At 44.1% G+C, this 27,698-nt stretch overlaps 1 protein-coding gene across 1 annotated transcript in view; it reads right to left on the reverse strand.

Moving 5' to 3' along the window:
- LOC119437087 (WD repeat and FYVE domain-containing protein 3) overlaps positions 1–27,698 on the reverse strand; it is a 235,089-nt gene that overhangs the window by 97,541 nt on the left and 109,850 nt on the right. Inside the window, exons 27-38 of the mRNA XM_037704162.2 lie at positions 25,665–25,817; positions 25,324–25,397; positions 22,366–22,527; positions 21,703–21,797; positions 21,460–21,568; positions 20,023–20,240; positions 17,390–17,580; positions 15,509–15,637; positions 7,910–8,104; positions 7,664–7,819; positions 4,172–4,373; positions 1,368–1,439 (exon numbers count right to left, since the gene is read on the reverse strand). Of these exons, the coding sequence (XP_037560090.1) occupies positions 1,368–1,439; positions 4,172–4,373; positions 7,664–7,819; positions 7,910–8,104; positions 15,509–15,637; positions 17,390–17,580; positions 20,023–20,240; positions 21,460–21,568; positions 21,703–21,797; positions 22,366–22,527; positions 25,324–25,397; positions 25,665–25,817 (1,756 nt within the window). The remainder of the gene's footprint in view (positions 1–1,367; positions 1,440–4,171; positions 4,374–7,663; positions 7,820–7,909; positions 8,105–15,508; positions 15,638–17,389; positions 17,581–20,022; positions 20,241–21,459; positions 21,569–21,702; positions 21,798–22,365; positions 22,528–25,323; positions 25,398–25,664; positions 25,818–27,698) is intronic.

A 27,698-nucleotide genomic window follows, 5' to 3' on the forward strand; every position in this document is an offset into this window, starting at 1 on the left:
GTCTCATCTTCATAAACGACCTTCCTAATGGCATTTCATCCTCTATCCGACTTTTCGCAGACGACTGCGTACTTTATCGTTGCATCACAGACCAAACTGACCACATAATGCTTCAACAAGACTTACATTTAATATAAACCTGGTGTTCCAATTTTCTAATGAAACTTAACATCTCCAAATGTAAAGTTATGGGGATCTCTCGTAAACACTCTAACAAGGATTACCAGTACTCTTTAAACTCGACAACCCTATCCACCATGGAATCATATCATTATCTCGGTATCACTATTAACAGCAAGTTGACCTGGACCGACCCCATCACAAAATTGGCTACCGACACTACTAAATCACTTGGTTATGTCAGACGTACCCTTGCCCTGTGCCCTCCATCCACACGAAAACTAGCTTATGAAACTTTCATTCAAAGTAAACTTGAATGCGCCTCAGCTATTTGGAGCCTGCACCAAGCTTACTTAACCAACACTTTCGAATCAATGCAAAATGGTGCCGCTAGATTCATCACTTACAGGTACAGCCGTCAAGAAAGAGTCAGTGCGATTAAATAATCCTTAGGGCTCGAACCATTGCTGTTGTGTCGGAAAATTGCAAAGCTGTGACTTTTTCACCGACTATATTATAACTTCCCACAACTACATAGAAAACTTCTTATTTCACCAACCCATACATCTTGTCGCCTTTTTAACTCTTGCAGCATCTAGCGCTTGCATGGTTCAACATCTTCCTTTAATCAATCGTTTTTGCCTAGCGCCATCACAGAGTGGAACAATTTACCAGATAAGAGTTCTCAGCAAGTGTAACCCCATTATCTTTAAACAGCTGCTGACTTATCACCTCAAACTCTAACCTTACTGTGTCTTCCTTCTTTTGCGATTGCCGATTTACATAGTGACTTTTCTGCCGATTTGCTTTTACATTGTATTCAGTGTGCCTCTTAGTTTTTCATTTCTTAGTTCTGTTCTCAAACGAATACACAGGCTGAGTTCTGTAGGAAATTGTAACCACGTCGTTGTTCTTATTCTTACCATCTGTAACCCCCCCCCCCCCCTTTTATGTAATAATACCCCAACAGGGGAGGGGTCCTTAAGGGAAAAATAAATGATGATGATGAGAGTGTAAGGTTTCTTTAAAGCTAACAAACACTTAGATTACAGCAAATATAGTAAACAGCTGGATACAATATACTTTCTTTCTTCCCGAACCCTCTTTTAAATTTTATTACCTTATCACGATATGTTCATTACCAACCGAAAGCCACTCAATAATTAGCGGTTTCTTTTCTTCTGCATGCAAATATGTCAAAAATAATTATTACTGAAATACAGCAAAATAGTTAAAACATGGCATACCTTTTCGTTTGACTTGGCCAAGAAGCTTAATGATAAAATCCAAGATTTCATGGGGATCTCTGGTATATACACCTAAAATACAATAAAGTGAGATTACACTGAGTTCAGTCTACAAAAGTACAGACTCTAATTAATAGACAGTATTTTCATGTCTATAAGTCACACCTTTGTATAAGATGCACCCCTCTCAAAACGGCAGTTTTTCCAATAAAAAACGTATATAAGTCGCACCAGTGTATAAGACACACCTGTTTGTTTGGTAAGTGGTTTAAAAAAATTACAGTGACGTTTCCTCCATGAATGCGGATCACGCGCAAGCGTATCGGTGCTGTATATTTCCTATATAAATGCAATAGCAATGATACGGACACTCCAGGCGCACTTCTGCCGTCGTGGTTGCCGCGATGTTCCGTATAAAGTCTAAGGGCGGTAACATTGTCCCCGCGCGCCGTATCCTGTATGTGCAAGTGAAAGCCTGTGATGGTGAGCCAAATCGCGCACAAAAGGAGGAAAGCGGGAAGGCAGCATGGGAGGGAGGGGAGGCGGCTTGTACTCTGGTGGCAACTGCATAGTTTGCACAGTGGCGCACGCCGTATCTTGACAGCGATCTGTAGATGCGACGACTTTGGGTTCGGTCGATTCACGGTCGGCCTGCCGCCACTTGCGTTGCTGCTCCGTCCTTCTCGCATGGCGCTCGGGAACTCGATCACGAGAAGAACCTGGTACCTCGATAGCACAAAACACGTAGCAATAAAGTCAACTAGAGCGTTTCACGTGGCCATACCATCGAATCCGATTTTGACGGCAGTTTTTTCGAAAAAAAGAAAATCGTACATAAGTCGCACCGACTTATTTACAAGACGCACCGACGAAAAATTCAGAAAAAAACCGGGTCTTATACTCCAGAAAATACGATACAGTTAAACCTCAATATAACAAGGTCGGTAAAATCTGCAATCTGCTTCGTTATATTAAAATTCTGTTATATTGCAATTCAATCTTTTATGCAAATAAGTACAGCAGCGGATGGATTTTTTTTACACGAAAAGTGCCACAAGATTTTCCAAATTAAGGGCCAATCAGGACAAGCAAATATCAATAAGAAAACAACAACTCATTTTGTTGAATTTAAATATGGTTTCATTCCGTGTCGACGATATCTTCACATCGGTGGAACAAAGAAAGCGAAGCCAGCCACGCTTTTGCGTCCACTCCACACCTGCTGCTGATAGTGTGGACCACAGTGAGCAGTGGGATGACACTACAATGAAAAGCACCGGCAGCAGGGAGTGAATGCTTCGTCTGCCTCTCACTTCAACGCATCTCCGAAACTCAAGATTACGCAACCTCTGGCACTAAACGCACGGGAAGACAGCACACGATGCCACACCATTTGAGCTAGCCCAGCCTTTGCTCACATGGCAGATTACCTCTAAAACAAAGTGCATAGGCTCCGCTGACAGCCACGTGCCCCTCAGCTTTGCTAAAAAAGAAGACGTGCGCCAACCTGCCCCCCCCCCTCACGTTGAGTGTGTTACTGCAAGCTAGCTCCCCAACCCCCTTTCCTCTTGCTTGTGCTGTACAGTTCTGCATGGATCCAACGTCATATTTGTTATAAATATTTTACGCGATCGCTTCCGAGTAAATTCCAAAAAGCATTGAAGGCAATATGCAATATAATGCAGGCGAGGTTTCAGGAGAATATAGGATGAATGGATTAATGGGGTTGAACAGCCCAAAGCAAGTCATGGGGACTACGATGGACACTGTTGTGCAGGGCTCCACTTGTGATTAATTCTGACCACCCGGGGTTCTTTAATGCCCACTCAAAGCTTCATACACGAGTGTTCTGCAATCAAGCATCATATATATTACAGCAGTATGATTATTGTTTAAAGCAAACACGGTTTTATTCTTGTGGACTTTCAAAGTGCACCCAGCTCTTACTTCAAGTGAAAAGACAGAGGATGTCAAGTGGATATAAAAATAAATTTATTTAGATCTCTGCCCGCCAAAATAAAGGGAAGCATAGAGGCCTTTCTAAGGAATAGCCTTAAATTTTTACATACTGCTTCCAAGCATGAATGGTTCCCTTTGGCCTTTCATAAATACATCTGAGGAACGTTGAAATGCCCTCTCACAGCCATGACACATCCTTGTGTAATTTTTGCATCATCAGCATGTTTATTGAGGTGAAGTTGCCCCCCCTTTGCTGGTTGCTATGCACAATTACAACAAGAGGCTTGTTATAGTGGCCTTGCGTGACCAGCTCAGGAACAGAAGACCATCTGAGTGAAGACATCGCTCAACGTCTTCGACTTTTGAAAAATGCAGACTCAACTGGCTCACTGCACACACAGCCTAACAGCTGCCAATATACTGAATACCAAGACAGTGTGTGAAATTTCAAATTAAAATGACTTGCATCATCAGGTGACAATGTGCCCAGCAGTGTTCACAAATTATTGCGGAAACAATCTGGAGATTTTTTTTACACAGATGTTCACTGTCTTGCATGACATTGGAATGCATATTTAAGCAGTAGTGGCTGCGGCACGTAGCTGACTCAAAATTGGCCTGTGCTATCGTTGGGTGTTAAATACTTAAGTGACTGTCCTTTACGATTTCATCATACGACTGCAGTGTACTTTTGATTGTGCCTGCATAAGTGTAACCCAAGAATATGCTGAGGTCAGGTATTTATCTGGCATTAAATGACATTCAAGTCTCCTATCAGTACCTACTGTTTCCTTTAGCAGACTTAACAGAGTAAACATTTATTTTATTAAACAATCCACGCTCACCTTGCCAGAGCTTGTCAACAAAGCAGGATGTCAGGTAGAAAATATTTGGAGGAATGTTCGTGTATTTGCCGCCAGCTGTTATAGGCAAGGCCGTCTGGTCATCCAGTAACACATCAGCTGCCAACAAGTGCTCTCTGAGCGATGACAGGATTTCTGTCACATATTCTCTTTGCTGGCTCAGGGTTGCATGGCTTGGGAAGGCCTGGAATATAAAGACAGCTTGCAATGCATACAAACCATGTAACGAGGATGCAGTGACATGGCATAAGTGACAAGCCAACTCTAGAAATACTGCTCTTAAACAAATCTAGTGCGAGGTGCCACTTTGGATGACTCAGAAAATAAAAAAAATGTACATACACATTATGAGTATAATGCAAATTAATTATGCATTATGCAGCCACAGCCATGGGCTTAAAACAGAATGTTTAACTCTTTCCCTACCATGGGGAAAAAAGGTGTTCTTTGTAGGTCACGCCAGATCTTTTTTCTGAAGGAACTACTGCACTCAATATTTTATGTAATACATAAACAAAAAGCAGAATAAATGCACTTTTGATGCATAAAAGCTTAATTAACGAGATGCATGTAATAAAAAAAAGATAAATTGCCAAAATCGAGATTGTGGGATAAAACTGAACCAAGTTTGTTGTAGAGATGCATAACACCAGTGGCCAGGGGGCAGTATAGGAGAAGAAGACGAAGAAGAGAAGCTGGCTTAAGAATGCCACAATAAACCAATAGAGTCACTATGTCTAGGTAGAAGCTTTACATTAGTAAAGACACGCTTGTATCTACTTAGAAAGAAAATTTAGCGAAAATTATGAGATATGCAAAATGTACTGCCATCCTACAGGCACTATTTCCGAAAAAAATCAAACTTTTTCATTGAACAGGTATTCCCCAACAAAAATTGTTGCGAGAGCGTTGCTTGCTTGAGCAGCGCACCATCAGAATTGGAGGACGCTTAAACTTCGCCTTTAAGAGTGTAATGCAATAGCATTCAAAGATACCTGGCTGCTTATCAGGCTTGTTTCTCGTATATTCAAATTACAATCCGACGCTATCCCGTTTGCAGGTTGTGGTTAAGTCGTACTTTACAATTTTTCTGACGGATCTTACTTTGAGATATTAAATTTCGTTCCCCAACGCCTTGCGCCACGCGAAGGGCCTGCCCGGTCGGGGTGGTTCGGTATGATGTGGTTCGGGATGATGTGGTTTGGGATGATTATTTCCGCCACCGACGCCGACACCAATGCCGGACTTTCTGCCACACGGGGCCCTTAACGCTGTCGTGCTAAAATTTAACTGCAAGCACTACAGTTGAACATGCCAGGCTGCGGCCGCGATGTTTTGGGCTGGTTTGCGTCATTGTTTCTCTCAGAGTCTGACGAAAAAGTAGTATCTTCAGACTCGCTGTGGCTCAATCTATTGATAAAATTAGCCGCAGACGCAACGGAATCACAAGATCTGCAATCTTTCGAAGCGTGCGTGCCGCTCTCGGAGGTGGCTATTTTTGATTTCTACTTTGACGATTGCAAAACTTCAGAGTGCGTTCAAAAATTACCGCCTGGCGGGAAAAAAGCAAACTGCTTAGAAAACTAAAACATAGTTTTCCTCCTTCACGTCCGATGAGCGGCGCAGAAGGTCTTGAAAGCGGCGTTTCAAACCATCGATAGTGGGCTGACGATGCCCAATGGGAGCGGTACGGAAAGAATGTAAAGTGAGTACTACAGCAATGACAGCCTGCATACACAACGGGGCCTGTGGAACTTGCACTAATGGATCACTGCGTGGAGGGGGGGAAGGGGGGGGGGGGGTTGAGATGCATGTGAGCATTGGGGTAGCTTTGTCCATGCAGATGGTCTTGTGCGCATGCCGGTGCATCCTAGTTGCAGATCGAACTTTTGCACTACTTTGCACTGGTGCCCACATTCTAGTCAGAACATGGTTTTTTAACGAAATTCACAGTGTTTTCCGAAAGTAACAAAAAACCTGCATTATACAAACACTAATACAGTAAACGTTAAGACATTAGGAGAACACACATATCTTTACAAAAACAGAAGCAGAGCCAAGGTAATTTTGAGAGGTGGACAAAACAAGAAGAGTATTAATACCTTCTGCATTGTGTATACAAATATAGTCAACATCCGATTTTTTCGGACTCCCTACGGACCGCGAAAATGTAAAAAAAATCCGACATTCCGAAAAATCGAATGCATGCCTTCGCGGTTTCGGTTTCGCCGCGTGATCGCAACGGAGGCGCTCGAAACGTTTGAAGGGGCGGCGGAAGTTGATTTCTACCTTTATTGGCGCTGCTCTTAGCTTGTTTATCACCGTCGCTCACGAGGTATTCTCCCTCTCTGCGGCAACGCGCTTGCGGTTCCGCCGCGTGATCGCAACGGAGGCGCGCGAAACGCGAGTTTTCTCTCCGTCGGCACTGTCTTGCAGTGGCGCTGAAGTTGATTTCTATCTTGATTGGCGCTGTCTTAGCTTGTTTATCAGCGCCGCTCACGAGGTATCCTCGCTCTCTTCGTCAACGCGCTTACGCGGTTTCGGTTGCGCCGCGTGATCGCAACGGAGGCGCGCCAGACGTGAGTTTTCTCTCTGTCGGCACTCTCTTGCAGGGGCGGCGGAAGTTGATTTCTATCTTGATTGGCGCTCTTAGCTTGTTTATCAGCGCCAATCACGAGGTATTCTCGCTTACGCGGTTTCGGTTCCGCCGAATGATCGCATAACTGCCCTCAACAGCTGAAATTGCTACAGCCACGTCCGAAATAGCTTTAAAGGCCTGCCGGTACAATTATTAGGCGTATCAGTGCTCGTACTGTGACAGGAGATAATGGGTGCAAACGTGTATAATTAAGAAATGTATTTTATGCCTGTGACAGTGGCGCCTTTGCACTCTTGTTATGCCTCACCGCAATACATTGCATATGCTTGACCGCGTAACACCACTGTACTGCGCCGAAGCTGATTATTGTAAACGGGCATTATGCAACGTTATGGACCCATGCCAGGATTTCCACACTTCAATGCCATAGGCAAGAATGATAGGATGACAAAGGCGGAATCATCACCATTACCGACAGTGGTGAATCTTTTAAACGAAAAATATGACACCGAACAGTAGAAGCCTTGATAGCGAACGTCAAAGCAGCTATGCCTAATGACAGAACGAAATGATTACTATGGCTACCAGCAGATTGGCACGCGAGAGCACTAGTTTGATGCTGCTAGATAATCAAAATGACAGTGGTGGTAGTTTAAATTAATGTTGTTTTGAACCTGCAATCCCTGCAAAAAGAGCCAACAAGCTGGAGTGCGAAAGGTTTCAGCATTCAAAATTTTTCAGACATCCCTATACATTGGTTTTATGGGGTATGTGGCGGTGCTGCGAAGGTGTCCGAATATCAGGTACATAAAAAAGATTGGTCGTTGACTGTAAATGTATGACAAGCATGTCCAATGTTCACATCTGGTACTTACTTCCAAAACCAGGTCAATGACAGGTGCTTGTTTTGTTGGGAAAGAAAGTGAAAGGCTGTCTACCACAATGACCTTGAGGAAGTCCATGATGTATTTCCGTGCTGCGTGCTTTGATAAACTTGCATTAGACTCTGAGCCTTTGGGATTCGAGATTATCTGAAATAAACGGTTAGTCAGGAAAAAGATGAGCAGGCTTGAAATGATATCACTGCCAAAAGTTTATGAACCAAATGAATGGTAGTTCACCTGAAAATCGTCGGCTGGAGATGCAACTTCGCTCAAGCCATTTGCAAATGGAAACAGCGTGGCTGACAAGGCACACAGAATGTCTGAGCTCATGCACATGTTCATAAAATCTTGTCGGTTGTTGTAAAGGTATATGAGAAACTGGATGAGTGTCACAGGGTGTTCATCCACACCCATTATGTTCTCTGCTCGTGGCTAAAAGGTAGGAGAGGGCAAAGAGAGCGAAAAAAAATGCGTCATTACAACCAGCACAAATAATAACAAGAATCAGTAATTTAAAATTGCACTATTCAAATTATTTCATGTCCCCACATAGCCACACCCAGCTAAATTTTAAATAAAGAAATACACATGGGTATTCTATAGACCATCTATGCTGAGGCAGCAGTGTGTTTTCAAACCCAGAAATCTATGGTTGCATTTATTTTTGGCAGGCAAATTGGCAAAAAACAAAGTATATTGTACTATAGTCGACTATATAGGTGCATATTCTTGTTGTGTTCAAGTACAAGAAAAACACTTCGTGTGTCTAGTTCATGCGTGTTCCCTTTTTGTGCGTTTTGAAGTAAGATTCATTTATCAAACAATGCTTCAACTCTATGGCAAGATTGGTTCTAGCTGGAGGGATGTACAGTTGACTTCTGTTAATTCAAACCTGATGGGAGCGACGAAATTGATCAAATTATCCGACCGGTCGAATTAAACAAGATGCAGAAAAAGACACCAAAACACACAGCTGATTAATTTGACAGCATTTGCCCAATTCTAACACGCCCTCGAATCAAATGCACGCCCACTTTTTATGTGTCCAAAGCAGTAAACTAACGAAGAAATGACATTCAAGCTATTAACCAAAGTAGAAACCAGACACACCCAATTTTTTAGCAAGAAAACTTGCTGCACAATGGCGACCAGTTTTCTAAAGTACACTTCACCACACGGTTTTTTAACATCCGCTTCGCCGCAGTACATTCATGTTATGCGGCAAAGCATACAAACGCTGCGAAGGCGGTTTTGGTTTTGTGTCCGACTGCACCACGCAGGCAATTTTCCGCCCAATTATTAGGAAAAAAACAAACAAACAAAAAACCGTTAGGATTGCGTAAATACCGTATTGTGAGCTACGATTATTGCTTGAAAATCTTCATAGGGCGGGCCGAAAATAGGCGCTTTCAACGAGAGATAACGTGTGCCCAACTCACTGCCCCCTAAGCTCCGCCAAGACAGACACTGCCACTAAAGGAGTCACTATCGGGGTCACCATAGGGGTCAGGCGCCTAAGTGCTCAATGGTCATGTTTTAATTATTCGGTGAAGGCCAATTTTAGGATCAAAATAACGAATGTTTGGGCCTGTAGAAATGCCTGGGCGCTGGCCGGGATCTTCGGCCGGAATCAAATTAACTGAAGTTGAAATTAACCGAGTTAACCGGAGTCGAATTAATGGAAGTCTATTGTATATACAGCACAACCTTGATCATTTGACCTCCATTTACTTGAAAATTCAGTTAATTCGTAGAATTTCTGCAGTCTAGTAATTTGCAATGCAAATTATATACAGGATAATTTAAAAAGCTCGTGCACATTATATCAGGTTTATTCATAGTTTCGGTTGTGGCCTCCGAGACTGGCATGCTGCGACGCACTTCTGGCTTCGCATGTCTCGGAGGCGGTGTCAGAAATATGGTGGCCATGATGTGTTTCCAGCTCCTGCAATTGCTTCAGTCTATAACGTTGATTGCTTCTTGGCGCTTGCAGTACATAAATGCATGGCCTTCAAGATCGGACTCAGAGAGAGAAGTTACTGGGCTTTTTTGATTATCAGTCCCCACCAATCGACGACTGTTTGGGACTTCTGTGCCGCATTTGATTTTGCTCGGACAGCTTCGGAAGTCAGTAGTCCCGAGAGTTGTCAGAAGTGCGTTCGTTTTTTTTCACAGACCGGAATTTCCGGACTGCCTGCGGACTGACGGAGCTGTTAGCAGATTTTTGCTCAGACAAGCGCAAGCAGCTGGTAGACGACGGCTGTAAAAAAAAAGACACATGCGGCACCTGCTGCCATGTTATGGAAGAGGCCGTGTGCTTCTGCGTACTTTGCGCATTCCAGACAGCAAATATTGTACACTTAGCTATCATGATGCTTTGTATGACATCATGCGAGTTTTTCATGAGCCGTGTAATTTTGCAGCTTTAGTCTTCGTGTTTTTCTGAGAGAAAAGCACCGCGATCAGGCACACATGCTTGCTTTTCTTGATGTGTTTCGCAAAATCTGTCATGCACATTAATACATGTGTAGTAAACAGGTGGATTTCGTCTTTCAGGTGAGTGAAACAGATGTGCGAGGAAGCATATGCTATTAAATATATGCGTGTTTCTCACTGGTAGCTGGGATGGTACACAATTGGAACTTCGCCGATTGCTGTTCGCATATCTTGATCCCTTCTGTAGTCAATTTCAAGCGTTTGCTCTTTGACGCGCAGGATTAGTAAACGGTGTACATATACTCTCTCCGAGACGTGCGTTAGGCCTATTGTAAACGGTCTCACGAGCTTTGAGGATATCAGCGGGCCCTTTCTGCGTGAACAGCAACATGGTACGACCACGATTTTGCTTACGTTCATGTGGGAATCTGCTCAAATTTCACTGGCAATGAGAGAGCTTAATTAAAGTGGTTAAGTGGCACAAAGAGCTAGAGCACGATGTAAACTGTATTCTATGCGCTCAGGCTGCAATTCCCCTATGCAAGCGTTATGGTCGCGTCGGCGATGTGGCTTCTGAGGCTGCACCATCTCAGAGGCCATGAAAAATGAATTCGCTGAATAGTGGAGCTATCTACACATAGCTACAAGCAGGCGACGGTAGACAGGAGAGTGATTTCCGGTCACGGTGCTTTCGAATGAAACCTCGGTGTCATGAGTAAGAGACAAAATGCGGAAGAAGAACTAAGACGACGAAAAGCATGCAGTGTTCCAAATAGCACGAGCACTCGAGGCGCGTGACCCGAGCCGTGATAAGAGTGAAGAGGCAGCGCTGAGCTGGCATTGTGTGCATGGCTTCAGTCTGACATGGTTGCCTCGCCAGCACCGCACTGGCAACGGGAGCAGCGGGTGTTCTGCTCCGGAGGCCGTGGGGCTGGCAGTCCAAGGCGTGGCAGTCAACCTTGGCGATGTACGAGCGAGGCACCTCGGGGTTGCTGCAGTCTCTCACGGTAGTTTCGGGCACCCCAACAGCAATCCCCCTTCGAAGGCAGGCCAGCGGCGGCACGCAAGACAGTCCCTGGGGCACCTCGTCGTCACTTGAGCAGGGTACCAGACGGAAGCGGCGGCCGAACCCGTCGCTAGGCCTAACCTGCCGAGCCGTACTGCCGCGTCATCGACACAGCGACCGGGATACTCAGGCGACTACACCGGGGATGACCTCTACAGTAACGTCGGGTGCAACGACACTGGACGAGATGCGACTGGGACGTAGAAACGACAAGAGTCGACGACAGAACATAAGAATGTTCCATCCATGCAGTGACACAGCCAGAGAGGCTAGGGTTGTCAGACTGCTGGGAGTGTTGGGGATTAAGACTGGCGATAAGGACAGCATAACGGTTTGCTAGCTTTGTTTGTGATTTAGTTAGAGTGACGTGTATGTGTTGCACATACAGTAAAAGCTCGTTAATTCGAATTTCGCGGGGACGCCCAATGAGTTCGAATTAAACCGAAATTCATTGAAAAAACAGCAGAAATTGAGTTTTCCAACGCGCGAATGTGGCAGAAAGCATCCTCCGCGTCTTCCTCGAAGCTGAAGAATAGACGCGCGACACGCATAGCCTCCATTAGTTCCAAAGCTGAGGGCCGCGTAGGTGCATCATCCTCTTCGTCATCCGCACCTACATCGACGACGGGCGCTTCTCCACCAGTCACCTGCGCGATGATATCATCGTCAGTGGGCTTCTTCGATTTTCGGAGTTCTGGCAGCCCGCTGGCAGCCAGATGGCAGCCACCTAGTTCCGGTTATGATAGGAAGTCACGTGAGCTGGGATCCCAAGACAACCCGGAACTGCCCGAAGTTTGTAAAATCGAACGCCGGGACAGCGCTGGCCGCGGGATAAATGTAAACAAGCTACCAATATGGCAGCGACCGGCGTCGGCGGCGCGCGCGCGGCGTAGTCGGCCCATTTCTGCGTTGTCACCGTGAAAATATACAGCTGTGTTCGGGAAAACAATCACTTTTGCGAGATTTCGCGCGACTGGGCATCTCACTTTGCACAGCGTAACAAACGGCCTGCGACGAGTCCGATGCCAAGACGCAAAATCGCACGTAAATAATCGCGCTAAAGCGATCGCTCGAGGATGCCTCGAGGAGGTCGGCCACCGGCGACATTTGAAGTCGTTTGACAAGACACGAAAAAGCGGGTACGTCATTACGCGCAAAATTTCGTGCCGATCGACATGCTTGAGTTCGATTTCAGAAAGTTTGTTTCGGTTGATAGTGCTCCTTTCAATTCTGCTCCTGTGCTGAAGGAGCTGGAGCTGCGGCTGGCGCATGAAAATGCACGCCGCCTGTGACCATCGAAAAGCTTTATCATGAGAGCAATAATTAACCTAATATACGTGTGGCCACTACTCATCTCAATCAGTGCATTCCTTTAACATCAACGGCGGTTTCGAGCTGCCACCCAAGCATACGACGAGCGAACGTGGGCTTGCTGCAACGCCTTCGCTATATAACTGCAGAAAAAAATATATCGCCGCATATACGCGAGCGATGTGAAAAGGGATACCACTAGAGAAAGGTGAACCGAAAAGGAACCGCGATGTGTGGGAATTGAGCGTCTACAACTTCGCGAGAAACTTGCGCGGAACACGATGAAAATACCATGCAAGCATAATCGACAGCGCCGCTGACAGCGCCGTGCGCGCTGTTTACGGCGGTAAAGAAGGATTCACGGATTCACGGCATACACACACACGCAAAAGAAAGCTTCGCCGCCGCTCGTATGGTTCGCCGCCGCTCGTATGGCACCGCCTCGCAAGGCGGAATGGTGCGTTAGAACCCTAGTAAGATAATGCTAGAAGCAACGCAATCAGCCAGCAATCCACGCACCGCGCCGACGAGTACGGGAGACGAAGTCCAAAACCACAACAGCCGGGGCGGCGCGCGCTAGCGTCGACGCAAGCCAGTTGGCTGAGGGAGGTAAAAGTCCTCAAGCGCCCGCACTGCAATCCGTTAAGTCCCCACAAAGATGGCGGCGAGCGCGCATCGCCTCTTTTTGTCGTCTGCTAGCCAGAGAACTTCCAGAGAGCAGCCAGAACAAAATCGTCCTGGCTGGTTCTGGCAGCCCGCGGGTAGCCAGAAGCGTCCAGCCCGAGTAAAACGAACGCGCGGCGGAAGTGCGTCACGCGGTCGGCGGAGCAACCCGAGAAAAAACGAAGGCGCGCTGGCTGGCTCTGGCAGCCCGCGGGTAGCCAGAAGTGGAAAATCGAAGAAGCCCAGTGATTGTGCCGCAGACCGCTGCACAGCGATCTGCATCGACGTAGTCGTCGAAGGTCACGTCCTCCAGCGCATCCCGCAATCCGGCAGGAATGACCACGGCCTCGCGCTCGTCGGGCTCGCAAGCTGTGCCCTCATTGGTCACACAAAAGCCACTGTGGCGGAAGCAATTGGCAACAGTTGTTGCCGTGACCTGATCCCAGGCCCGCACCAACATATGCAAGGCCGTGAGCAGCGTCACATCGTAGCGACACGGCACCGAACGACTTCGTAGCTCTGACGTACACAAGGCCTAGCGACTGAATGTGCGGACAGAAAGGACACGGAGACTACGCAGACGCGTCCGGCACGAACCACCACACGATGCGAAGAGCGAGCGCAATGACGACAGTGACGCCGCTACGCTCGCGCCATCTATCGTTGAGCCTTGAAAGCTTGCGGCGGCAGTATAAAATACCACCACGCAGCGGCGCGCAGTTCGAATTATTGATAGAGGAGCCGATGCGCACGTGAACTAACGAGTTGGTTAACCCATAGACGCCTATATATTGTGGCCGGACCATGACCATCAGTTCGAATTAACCCGAAAGTTCGAATTAATGAGGTGCGAATTAACGAGCTTTCACTGTATTTGTATGTTTATTATTGTCAGTTAGATTTTCTGGGGATTCATTCGTTTGTTTTGTATTATTATTAAATCATGTGTGCTGTGCCGCCGTACGTGTCTCAGTCCACCTCATAAACATCCACGCCCCCGAGATCTGTGACACTCGGACAGTCCCCAACAGCTGGATCATGTTACTGCGAGATGCCCTTCTATCAGGGCTAGTCAGACCGGAAGCCACGAACGGTTTGCAGACAGTCTGGGACTGCATAATCTGAAACGAACGGTTTGCAGAACGGTTTGCAGCCACGAACGGTTTGCAGACAGTCTGGGACTGCATAATGTGAAAAACCAACAAACAAACAACAAGAAACATTGCGCTTAGGAGACAACATGGAGCTTCCTTTTGTCAGTAGTTTTCTCAGCGTCATCATCTGTTTTGCGTGCATCACTCTTATTATACGGTGCTTCGGCAGTGCATGTAGGCGGAATCTATGGAAAATAACAACAGCACGGGCCAAGAGCCAACAGCGATGTTTTCGTGGATAGCTCAAATGGTGACAACTTATGAACTGATGGGTTGATGGGTTGATGGGCAGAATGGTTAATTTCGGAGCTTTCACTATAACGACCTTTCACAATAAGAAACAATTTACTGTGGTCCACTACAGTTCGTTATATAGAGATTTCGTTGTAACTAGAAAATTGTAAGGTTCTCATACATCCAAACAAAAATGTGTGTGCAGCTTCGACCGCACAGTACATTTATATCACTGCTTTCCCGCTGACTCACAGTCGAGGTGATGGTGAAACAATTTTCACCTGACACACAACACAAGCACATCTAGACATACACAGGTGAAAAACTTGCTAAAGAGCCCCAACTAAGAAGTTGTTGATGATGGACGATCGTACTGCAAATCAAGATTCAAAAGGAAGTTTAGTAGGTGGTTTCTAGTTGCATATTAAATTTTTCCTCACAAATAGCATGAGAAACAGTAATGCAGAATCGGCAAGAGCTAGTAGTGCCACAGGAAAAGTAAAATCACGCTTATAAGGCTGTTTGCAGTGAAATACATGAGCAGGGCCTCACACTGGTAGCGGATGACAGAAAATCATGACCCCAACACTGTAACGCTCGTGCCAAGGGACGAAGGAGAATTGTAGTCGGCTCGCACCGCAAACAAGAGTCACCATTAAGACACCAGTCTATTCTTCCACCGTGGGCTGCGCTTATGTGTGGCAGCTGCAGCAATTACAGAAACAGACCAAGCCAGTGTATTGTGATGACATGACACATCCACCTCCTGGGTACTGAAACCAAAACTGGTTCGTAGAAACAAGCATTATAGGAAATTAATTGGAGTACTCTAGTGCTTGCCATTATTTTCTAAGGTTTATAGGGTCTGGATCTTCATTTAACATAAAAATATGACAACAATATGTGAAAATGTTGTGTCAGTACTCCTTTAAAGCCGTGGTTTATGCTATTAGGAGTGAACCTTCGGCATACCTGACTGAGAATGCATCGCACCATGGCCAACAAGACGACGACAAGCTCAAAGTTGATGTCCCCTTGTGCCATGACACAATGACCAGGTGGCACGCCAAACAAGAAGGTCCAAATGTTGTCCAGTGAAAACTGAAAGCACAGTTCTGAGGTCCTTGATTATGTCACACCTCTAGGAACACTTCATACAGTAAATAAAATCACTATGCCACAAAGGAAGCATACCTGTCAGACAGAAAACTGTTACAAAATTAAAGACATTTACTAAACCACATGTAATTAAACAGTGCTGCAATCCGGGTATACTACAGTCTAACGATGCTCACTGGCAGATGTTAAAGGGAAGGCTGCCTGCTATGCTGCCTGCTACATCCGAGGCTAGGATAACGTAACAATTCTACTTGAACTTTTTTTCCCTTTTCGCACTCCGTGAGTGGTCTGAGCGGTGCTTCGCCTGTGAATTCAGTTGTGAATTGAACGATAAGAAATGAATTAGGGGTGGGTGAATATTCAAAGTTTTCAATATGAACTAAACCCTACACACTAACTATTTGTATTCGAAAAGGAACTATTCGGTATTTTCGAATATTCCAAACTAACCAAATATTACGCAACGATTGAATGTTAGTCTAGTTACCGTACTTCAACAAACTATCGTAAGTTATCAGAAGCGAAACAACGATAAAAGTTTTTGAAGCAACGCAGGAACAAAATTAGTAATACAAGCTGTGTTTTTGGTTTCGCGGCGGAAGCCTACATGACAACCTCCGAGTTTTGCTTGTAGCCTGTCATTTATGTTTTTGGCAGTCTAGCCATGTAGCAGTTTAATCTTTTACCCTACAACCTGTGATGTTTTTCTTGCAACTGGACCTTTTACATGTGTTGATAGGATGCCTTTCATTCAGAATGCATTTTTCCTTCCCCACAACTTCTCATCTTTCTTCGGCAACTATTTATTTAGTGTTTTTGGAAAGCTTGGCCTACAGCAGTCCTTTCTTGAAAGGCTGTTTGCAACCAGGCTATTGTTGAAATGCTATTCATGCAATTTGTTTAATGATAATTTGTATCCATATGTTCAAAACTATTCCTTTGTCACTGATAGCTGTATTTTTTGCACTAGTCAGTACAGGAGTGGTACATAATTATGCCAAAACAAATATTACAACTGTAAATATATGCGTTAGTGCTAGAATATTCAACATTCGATTCAATATTTGATACCTGCAATTCATATTCAAAAAAGTTGATATTTGGCCATCTCTAAAATAATTAGAATTGATGAAAAGGAACTATTTTGATACAATACCGGTCTAGTCTGCACACAATGGGAAGCTTTCCAAAGCAATGCCACTTAACCCCTTAACTGCCATGAAAAGTATCAAAAAATTTATGAAGTGTGGCCTTTTTTTTAAAAAAAAACCTGAATTTATGTTGCTATTTTTTTTCCTAGGAAATATGATACCAGAAATGCCCATAATGCTTTTACTGCTCTTGTTTAAAATAATAGCAAAAGACATTAGCTATATATGCGTCAAAATTACAAGGTAGTGGAACAGTATTTACGTATATGCCTCAAAAACCAAAAATGTGTTTGGTTGATATGATGTGTTGTATGTGTTATAGCTCATGTGATATGTAGATAACGTTAAGTTTCAAAAGTTCTTCTCTGCTATAATTTTCTAATTTGCATAAACATGTATTAGCCTATGTTTGTTGAAACAGTTTTAACAATTGTGCTTTTTTTTTATTTTTGTACATCTGTATCTTGTCAAAGTGCCCATTATTTATGGCGCGTGAGAGCCCGTCAAGATGTCCATAAGGCAGCTTTTTTTCTCTCACAGCCTCATGTCCTTGAAACACAGAATAAGGTGAATTGAACCTCACCTGCAGCCCACATGGAATGCGACTAACAGGGCGCCCCATTAGCATGGCCAGAAGCAGGAAGTTGATGTCCGGCACTGTGACATGCTGGCACATGAGCCATTGGAGTTGTTGGAAGCCTGGAACTTGGTAAGCCTCCACCCTGATTGACTGGCTAACATTGCCTTTGTTGTTGGCTGTTGACACATTAAAGCCTGCAACAAGCAGACAAGACAAAGGAGAGAAAAGGAAAAGAAGGAATGCTTACTTCAGAGTGCTTCTGCCCAGAACTTTTCACAGTGAAACTTGCGTGATGAACTAAGCTGATGATTCACCCAAGATAGAATGTGAGCAGGGGTCAAAGGGTCCTTGAAACGGTTTTTATTGTATGCCTAGATGCAGAGGGCATCTCCCAAGGAACACTTTCTCACTAGAATTTCGTGTCAGCACAATATAATAACACAAGTATGAGTGGTTAAACATTATCTTCCCCCTCAAGCCGTGGCGTTCCCCCTCAACTTTCACACCGTGCGGCCATAACTATGTCCCATCTCCTTCAAGCGGTGACGCAAGTGCTGTCTACTTCCGGTTGATTTGAACTGAGTGTGTTTCCGCGTCTCTTTCCTACGCAGTTTTTATTGTTAAGCCTGGGCTACAGGGAGCGAAATTTAAAGACAAACTGCGCGCGGAGAATGCAGACGTTCGGCGCACTACGCACAATGTTCGGCGGCTTATTATTATTATTTTTCTTTTAATACAACATGAAGCGAAATGAGACTGATGCCGCCACACAGTTGAGAGCATAAATGCAATGTAAAAACTATAAAGTAGTTGTTTCCTGTATTATTTCTGTTTGACAACCGCCTGATGACATGAAAATATCTAATATGTGCATTTACGATTGTTTCTACATTACGCTCAAAAGGTTTCTTTGTCGCTGTCAGTGGAAAAAAAAAAAAAAAGCACTGCTGCTAACTTGTGAGTGTGGTGAAATGGGCTACAGTCAAACCCACTTTTACCCAGATATAACGATCTATCGGTTATAATGCCCACATTTCAGTGCGATTATGATTTTCCAACCCTCTCTAGGGAAACTGCTCCCACATATAACGAAAGTTTTTTAAGTCGCTGTACTGCTACAACGAACACTTTGAACCCGGTCACGGTAAAAAGAGGGCACACGCGAAGTGCCAAAGCACGGAAGCGTGACCAAACTGGGCGCTCGGCAGCGCGCGCCCCGCTCCAGTTCAACTGCAACCATGATACAGCTTTCGAGATGAGCGCGCGGCCGCCTCGCGCGGATTTCGGAAGCTACGAAGAAGGTCACACATTTTTCAAGACCCACATTCATGGCGGAGGTGCGCCGCGTACAGCATACACAGCATGGCGCGGGCCGTGCACTGGTGTGAAATCGAATGCCATGATGGCGTCACTCGTTTTTGCGCAACTGTCCGTGCGGCACCATGTGCATTATGCCTGTTTCAATGATTTGGAACGACCATCTATGTCTTTCCACCATGGGAACAATGGCCGCTCAAGCGTTCCTGTCGACGCGGCCCAAGTCGGCGAGAATGCTACACTACGCGCTGCCGTCCCATAATGTTGCAAAGGGTCGGCGATTACTACGCCGTTATCAGATCCCGGGGTTTGGCAGCGCATTGTTTACGCGTTACTGCTTGCTGATAACGGTTCGTGATGATGTTTTACCTTTCAAACATTGCATTTTCTTTAGATAACAAGTTTTTCGGCTCTCGTGTGGCTGATGTGCAGTCGTAATGCCGAGACCATGATGTCTGAGAAATTTGCAGAATGGCGACATGCGGCAGCAGTTTCCGAAGTTTACGCTTCCGGCCAACTAGAATGCTTCGGTCTCGTGTGTGGAATACAGTCATGTCCCCCGTAGTAGTAAAATATATCACAAGCTCTCGAATAAAAAATGGTGGCTGCTCTTGCAGTTTCAAAATGACAGTTGATTGGAACCAGGCACTGTTGTGGAAGAACTATATGACGCTGCATTTTGTAATTTAGACGGACATTTCTAATGGAAGTTTGTAGCTAGGTGTAGGGACGCACAGGGAACAAAAATGACAGTGAAAATCTAGTTTTCGGACCAATTTGCTGCCTAATTGTAACTGCCGATGCCAGCTTCAGTGCGGTTAATTTTTGAGCGTGTTTAAGAGTGAGTGCACATATAACGAAATACTGATATAAGGACCACCTTTCGCGGAACTATCGAGTTTGTTATAAATGGGTTCGACTGTACAGCGAAGCTTTGTGTGAGTGCATAAAGAGTCGAAACACGAGTTTGTGTTTAATGAATGTCCGCATGAACTGACACAGAAGGCTTTATTCAGGCATTGTAGAGAAGCTAATGCAATGCCGATGACAATGACTAGCGTGCACTATGACAAACACTGACTGACAGCAGGAACTCGAGACACTCTTAGGATGTGGTATCATTACAGCTGAGTTCTGCTCTCCAGATGCAGTGCAGACACTGCAGTTAGTCATTGGTAATTTATCTCCATCAATATAAATTATTTTATATGAGGCCCACCTCCTTCATTACTCGGATAACAACACAGATGCTTCACACACATATAAAGTGGACAACAATGGAGAAAAGGAAAACAATAAAAAGTAGAGAAAGCATTCACCCAGGAGAACCGTCGTCCTATTCTGGAGCACAAGGTCAGTCTCAGTAAGCCAGCCGCCATTGTGAGATGCCTCACGATAACGCTGCATCAAGCTTGGACAGCTGAGGAACACTGTGAGGCACTGCAAGGCTAGCACCACTGTGGTTGGATGCAAATGGTTCTGCATGAACAGCATTAGCCAGTCCATGCCCAGAACTCGGGCTACCTCCTCGCAGAACCTACAAGGAAAAAAAAATTTGGGATACAGCACTGCTCTGAATTTGACCATGCATTTAACAACACTAAAAATAACGAGATAAATATTATAGTTACGATGCAAACAAAACAGCGAGTAATGTAAGTGTAGGCATGGATGGTCTCAAGATAGTCAATGTTGGATCTCGCTGAAAAATGCAGTCTAAAAGCAGTGCTGGATAGTTCCACAAAAAGTTTACTTATTGTACGTGAATAAGTAAAACAAGAAAGTTTTTTTTTTGTAAGTAAATACAATGTTTGTCCTACTGCTACTCTTTCTCTCTTGTCAAGCTACACAGCCCTGTTTTTCAACTATAAATCGTTTTCATACACTGTCGTACCAAAGCGTGATCAGTTGTTTGTTACAGTGATGCATAATACTGCAGTACTAGATTCGGCTGTATGACTGCTTTGAGCCAGTGCATGACTCCCTCATGTAGGGTTTACACCTTCTACCCCCTTTCTCACTCCAGCATGTCTGTATTCTCCCAGGGACAAAGAAAAGTTTGAACTTCTAACAATACTCCGTCATTTTGTAGTTCAGCTTTCCACATTATGAAGAGAGAAAATGGGGGAGAAGAAAAACGAAACAAATCTCATATCATATCTGGAGCATGGCTCTGAATTTATTATGACACGTGACTTCCTTCACAAACTACACAGGAAAGGTTTGTGTTGTATTCATGCAAGTATGGTGTTCATATTGGTGTGGGTTATCAAAATGGGATAATCCAAACGCGCCAGTGTCCCTGCTGCAGGAGGTGCGAAGTGAGCATCATGTTTCGCTCTGGCGGCATCGTATTCCGGCGTCGCCCTCCCGGTTGATTTAGTTTTGGTTTCCCATCACCATCTCAAAACATTATGCAATAGCTAGGAAAACGAAAATATGCGTCTCATGCCGCTCAGTCCCCACCAGCTCGAGGCGTGTCGGCATCTGCAACAATTCGTGCAACACTTCGCATTACGTAGATGTCAACTACAGCTAAGTCTGCCAAATTTTTCAGTGAGTTTCGATCGTAAGTTTTCTTTTTAAGCACGTATTTTCTCATATTTATTTTTGCAAAAACATACACACAAGGTTCTACTGTACATGCAAAAACTTCCAAGACCCTATACAAACAAATTTTAGAATACCACATGGATTCTCGGATGCATGAGAGTCTTAAAAGAAAAAATGCATGCCAAAGACAATAGCCCACTTACGGGACATTAACATTTTTTGAGCCCTGATAAGTCATCAGGTGCAAGATGTGTAGGCAGCGGTTTCTCAGGCACACATGATGTATCAGGAGTGCAGTGTCATCCATTGGAGCTACAAAAATGAACAAGTAGAAAATCACATGAGGGTAAAAAAAAGTGTATAGCCTCAAGTACATTCTAAAGTACAAAGCAAAATTACGACTATTTGATAAAGGAAATGTCAAAATGTGTGACATGTCACCATACCTGCATTTTCCGAGGTCTCCACATCCCTTTTCAAATTAAGTGGCTTCTCAGAAACCATGGAGTTTGGAAGTGTTGATACCATGAACTGACCAAACCTTTGGGGGCAACATGCAAAGAAAAAAGGGGAGGGGGAGAGGAAATGAAAAAAATTTTGGCATCCCAATGAAAATAGGAAGTTTTCTGTTGGGAAGTGCAGCTGGTTGTTAGTCTGTTCAATGAATTTCTAGGAAACTCAGCAAAAGTTGCGGTCCCACCATAAATGATGTATGATGGCAAAGGCACAATTACATTAATTAACCTAAGAATGGTAGGGTACAGGTCTCATTTACAACAACAACAAAATTTAAATCTCAGGCTTAATGAAATCAAGCAGATAAAAAAAGCAAATAAAAAAGGCATATCTACCTAGAGTATTGTGTATGAGACTAGTTTTCATTTTAACAATACCTTTACAGATACAAGTTTTTTTTTCTTTTTTGACTGCATTTGCTCCAGATGCCAAATGAAATGTCTTGCTAATATGTGAAGCAAAACTAAGTGTTATAAGCCAAACATTAAGACCTTGAAATAAACAAAAATGACCAATTGGTTGAACTTTCTGGCTCTGCCAATAAAGTTTAGAGCCAAGAACAAAGGCTTGATCAAGGATTAAACTGAACATACCTCAAAATGTCGCCACTTCTGTTGGTGTTTTGAAGGAGTGTCTTGAGGAGATTGCAAAGAAGCCGGATAGTAGAAGGGGTGAGATAAGGGTCCCGCAGCATCATGAGCACTCTGGTCACCATCTCCAGGTCACGCAGGATTCGCAGGTTGGCCTTCTGCTCACTGAGAGCAGAGGCAGGACAAGGATCATTAGAGGGATGAAGAACTGGGAGTGCAAACATTTGGTGGGATGCTAAAGAAAAATATCAGTTTAGCTTGTCCGTATGTAAATTACTCCTCATGGAGTATTGGGTTACCAGAGACATGTGTGGCAGCAGCAATGCTAGTAGTGAGTAGTGCTATCTTATGGCGCTTTGTCAAACCACAATGTGTTTTAAGAATTCTGTTGTTACATGGGTGTTCTTGTCGAAGGAAAATAAAGAAAGGACTGCACCTTAATGATTATGTGACTGCAGACACTTCAGAGCAGCAGTTAAGTATAATATGGTTGGTCGCTATAATAAAGTTGTGTTTCTCTGGTTATGCTACATGCCACAAGATGGGGTCCCCAACTCAGCTGTTCCATGTGGTCTGGTATTTCATAAAGAGCAATAAACTTAAGGACAAGCTAAAACTCACTTTTAAGTCAATCTAGGTTAGTAGACTATATTTGAAACAATCAAGAGGCGAATTTATTTATTAATTTTATCACAAGCAAAAGTTTGGCATGTCAGAGAACAATGCAAAGATAAAAGACAGGTGATCCTACCACATCCCCGTGACATCACAGTTTTTGACAGCTATTGGCTAAGGCTAACCACAGTAAAACCTTGTTAACTTGAATTTCACGGGACCGAAAAAAATGTCCGAATAAACCGAATTATCGAGGGTATCCAGAAAACAATAAGCAAATGCTTACTACGTCAACGCGCTTTTATTAGTGAATAAATAAGAAAATCCTGTTGCTATTTTGCACAAAAGCAGAGTGGAAGCTGAAATTCTCATCACCTTGTGACTCATTTGCTCTCGCAGCAGTGATCGAGGCCTCGCGACTTCCTTTGCAGCACGGCCGCGACGCGTGCCTTCATTTGCGACACTCTTCGCACTACCGCGCGCACATCCCGATTATGTTTTCGCCAGTGAGCTAGCTGCCAACAGATCGTCCGTCCGTCGCGATGTAGCCAGTGATATTCATCCTCGACAACTTTGCACCGAGTCAAAATGAAACAACTGTTTGCCACAACCACTGCGGAGGAAACTGCGGCCACCATCGATGAGATTATGAACGGCGACTTTGCGGTGTTGAAGGCACGTGGCCGACCTACGCACCGAGTCAGAACAAAACTACCGTTTGCTGCAACAACTGCGGACGAATTCGTGGTCGCTATTGATGTGATCATGGATGGCGACTACACAGTTCTTTAGGCACGCGGCCAACACAGTATTATGCGCGGTGGTAAACGCAAGAATAACGGCTTTAAAGGCACAAATAGGCACAAAGCGTTCAGGCATTGCTGTCATTCACGTGTGATTTCCGCTGATGACTATGGCGATGCGGACTCTGCCGCTTCGTTTCTGTTAGACACTAGCGGCGTTTTTGCTGTTTTGCGTCACACATTTGCGGCGCTCCTCACTCGCCGAGCTCTGAAAGTTGTCCGAATTAACCGATGTGCGTCCAAATACATCCGAATTATTGATAGTTTGATTGCATTGAATAATGCATATGCCGGCCGGGACCAGAAGACGAGTCCAAATTATCCAATTTTCCGAATTAATGAGGTTTTACTGTACTAAGAGAATCAGTACATGACAGTCAGAAATTAAGGAAAATTCAACTTGGCACCTTTTGGCTTTATGTGTAGATAAAAAGGGAAGCCAAAGTCAACAAAAAAGACCATAAAATCCATCACGTCATACAATAATATTGTGGGTGCCACTGTTTGGAGAGGAGAGAAATCCAGAACAGGAAGCGACAAATTTCAAGAGTGTTTCTATCTGGTAGCAAGCCATCTTTTCCCACTGAACAAGTGCTAAGAGAGTTTCAAAAGAGTAATCTGCCAATGTAGCTTTATTGTTTGCCTTTGGCATCTATTTATAAAACTACAGGTGCACAATCATCAACTTCATTTGAATGCATATTTCACGCATGTCACACCTGAGCTCTAATACTAAAAGAAAAAAGGTATAAATACTTAAATGCTCACAGGCTGAGTTTTTTTAGTCCTTTAACTGCTAGTTCTACACTTAAAAATGATAAAAATTGTTGGTTTCCTTATTAGAGATTTCTGTAAAAACACTTTCTTTTGAAGGCAGAAACATACATAATGTAGATTTACTTTTTTTTTTTCCAGTGCACTCTTTATTTTGCTTTTGGTTACTTGGAAGCCTTTCCATCATGAAGGAAGGGCGCGTCATGAGATAAAATTGCAGCCAGAAAAAGTTGGCCCAGCACATGATCACGTCGCAAAAGTTTGTGTTTTCCTCCATCATGCTAGCCGCACTCAGCACAAGCTCAATAGGTGCGAGAGCAATATGTGGCTGCTGCACTCTCACACTGCAATAAAGACAATAAATGTAGGCATTGCAATTAAATATCAATGTTTCCCAAGAATGTAGGGAGAAAATGTTGGAAAAGCACTTGAACAAGTGCACATCGATTAAAACCTACCGGAAATTAAGCACACTGGGCTGAGTCCATCCAGCGCAGGGGCACGTGTTGGGCCAATTTTTTTGAGAGAGAACGTAAAGGGAACCTCTTTATGGAAAGTTGGCTTGAAAAAACTGGCTGTGTGATGATGCTCTTTCCTACTTTCCTTTTTTTCCCGCCATGCGTTTCATAAATTCACTGCATGGCCATATAAATGGCAAAAAGGACATTCGTAGCAGCTAAGCCAAATTGCAAACTTGCGGTTGAAAACTCTGTGATGACTTCTGATCTAAAAAGCAACTGCTTCAAAATTAAAAGTGACGATCAATTACCTGGACTCCGTAATAAGCTCATAGAAGTGCTCATAGAGAGACTTGTGTAGATCCCCCGGTGCATCACGCCATACCTAAAAACATGAAACAGAGCTTTGATATATTTGTGGTGACATGAGCCCACACAATGCATAATTTGGGAGATAAAGACAGCTATTAGACGTGCACAGCAACCAAAGCAAAGCAGTATTGAAATCACAATGTGTAGGAGAAGGTCTGTATGACAACAGGAAAAGGAAATTTGACAAGTTAGAAAAAAAAGAAAAAGGGACCCCATGACAAACAAATACATACTAAGTTAGCCTACATTGCACATTATTTGCTGTGTGAAACGTGTGTACCTCAAGAGTGCACAGGAGATCTTCAAAGGCAGTCATATTGGGAATGACTGTAGTTTCTCGACCGCTGTCTACCGTGCCAACCAATGAGAAAGCCAGATGGAGAATGTGGCTGTTCAGGAGTGCACTCTTCTTCTTCAGCAGCATGGCCAGGGTCTTAAGGAGTGCAAACAAAAACAAAGGATGCATATGTCACAAAACAGTTTACATCACAATAACTCTCCTTCGTACAACAAACAACCGGCATATAAAGGAGTAGTCCAAGTAAGTGCTAGGAGTGGTACATTTAATTTTCATTTATTTCACTTTAAAAGTACTTTCCTGTATCACATGCATAATGCAGTAACAAGCAATCAGAAAGACATGAACAGAGAAATCAAGTGGGAATGTGTTTCTGCAAGAATTATACAAGCCGAAAATGTCAATAGACTGCAACAGATGACACTGAAATGTGCATGTTAAGCTAATGTCAATCCTTTGTGCTGCGCAATGCCATTTGTCACATAACTATCATACATTATTATATATCATGACTACGAGGTGTGTTAAAAAAAAAAAAAAAAACTTTTGAAACAGTGCGCTGACCGGCAGAGGGAGCGCGCTGCGGCTACTGAGCGCATGTAGCGGCAGGTTTAGACAACAAACTGCCATTTGCTGCGTTTCGCTCTGATTGTTAGTTGGCGCGATACAGCCACTGAAGTGAGCACATGAACAAGCTGTTCTTCGGATTGGTGTCAAAGTGACAATGAAGGAAGTGGAAGAACAGCGTGTGTGTGAAGTTCTGCTACAAACTTGGGAAAACTTTCACAGAGACATTTCCATTGCTTAGCCAAGCATAAGGGGAGGACTGTATGAGTCGCACGCAGCGCTATGATTGGTTCAAGCGTTTTGAAGACGGAAGAATGTTGGTCGGTGACGATCCCAAGCCTGGACAACCTTCCACATCCACAGATGATGACTACGTTGAGAGAGTTCAAACTGTGATTCGTGGAAATCGTCGTTTGACTGTTTGAGAAGTCGCTGACGAAGTGGGTATCAGCGTAGGATCATGTCATGAAATTTTGAGTGACAAACTTGGGATGTGTCGTGTCAGTGCAAAATTCGTGCCGCGTTTGTTGACTGACAAACAGAAGCAGATCCGTGTTGAAATCAGCCAGGAACTGCTCGCCGCTGCCAAAGACGATGAAAACTTTCTTAAGAACATCAAAACAGGGGATGAGACATGGGTTTATGGCTATGATGTTGAAACGAAAGTGCAGTCCTCGCAGTGGGTGGCCAAAGGTTCTCCTCATCCAAAAAAAAAAAAAAAAAGCACACATGAGTCTGTCAAAAATGAAGGTGATGTTGGTTGTGTTTTTTGACTGCAAATGCATTGTCCATCAGGAATTTGTGCCACATGGTCAGACGGTAAACAAAGATGTTTACCAGGGAATCCTAGCACGTTTGAGAGATTCTGTGCGCAGTAAGAGGCCTGAATTGTGGGAAAATCAGGCTTGGATGTTGCATCATGACAATGCCCCAGCTCACGCGTCGTTCCTTGTCTGCAGCTACTTAGCGAACCACCACACTGCTGTTGTTCCCCACCCACCATATTATCTGGACCTAGCCCCCCCCAGCACACTTTTTTCTATTCTCCAAGCTGAAAACCACCTTGAAAGGACGTCGTTTCCAAACTGTAGAGGAGATCCAGGACAATGCGAGAAGAGACCTGCGTGCCATTCCAGAAAGTGCGTTCCAGGAGGCTTTCCAAAAATGGAAGATAAGATGGGAAGAGTGCATTGCCAGTAGAGGGGACTACATTGAGGGGAAAGCACTTAAAATGTTGTACCATAAGCAGTAAAGGTGTTATAGCAAAAGTTCGGTTTCTTTTTGAACACACCTCGTATGTCATACTTGATGTTTTATTTCTTCTTTCTTGCTAGTATTGAAACATTTCTTTCTTGCTCCTTTTTGTTGTTGCTTATTGAAACCACTCCTCACACAATACACCTTCAGGAGCCTAAGAGAGGTGACTGACTGACTGAATGAATGAATGAA

This window comes from Dermacentor silvarum, chromosome 1, assembly GCF_013339745.2.
Source record: "Dermacentor silvarum isolate Dsil-2018 chromosome 1, BIME_Dsil_1.4, whole genome shotgun sequence".
In the NCBI taxonomy this organism is placed as follows: domain Eukaryota; kingdom Metazoa; phylum Arthropoda; class Arachnida; order Ixodida; family Ixodidae; genus Dermacentor; species Dermacentor silvarum.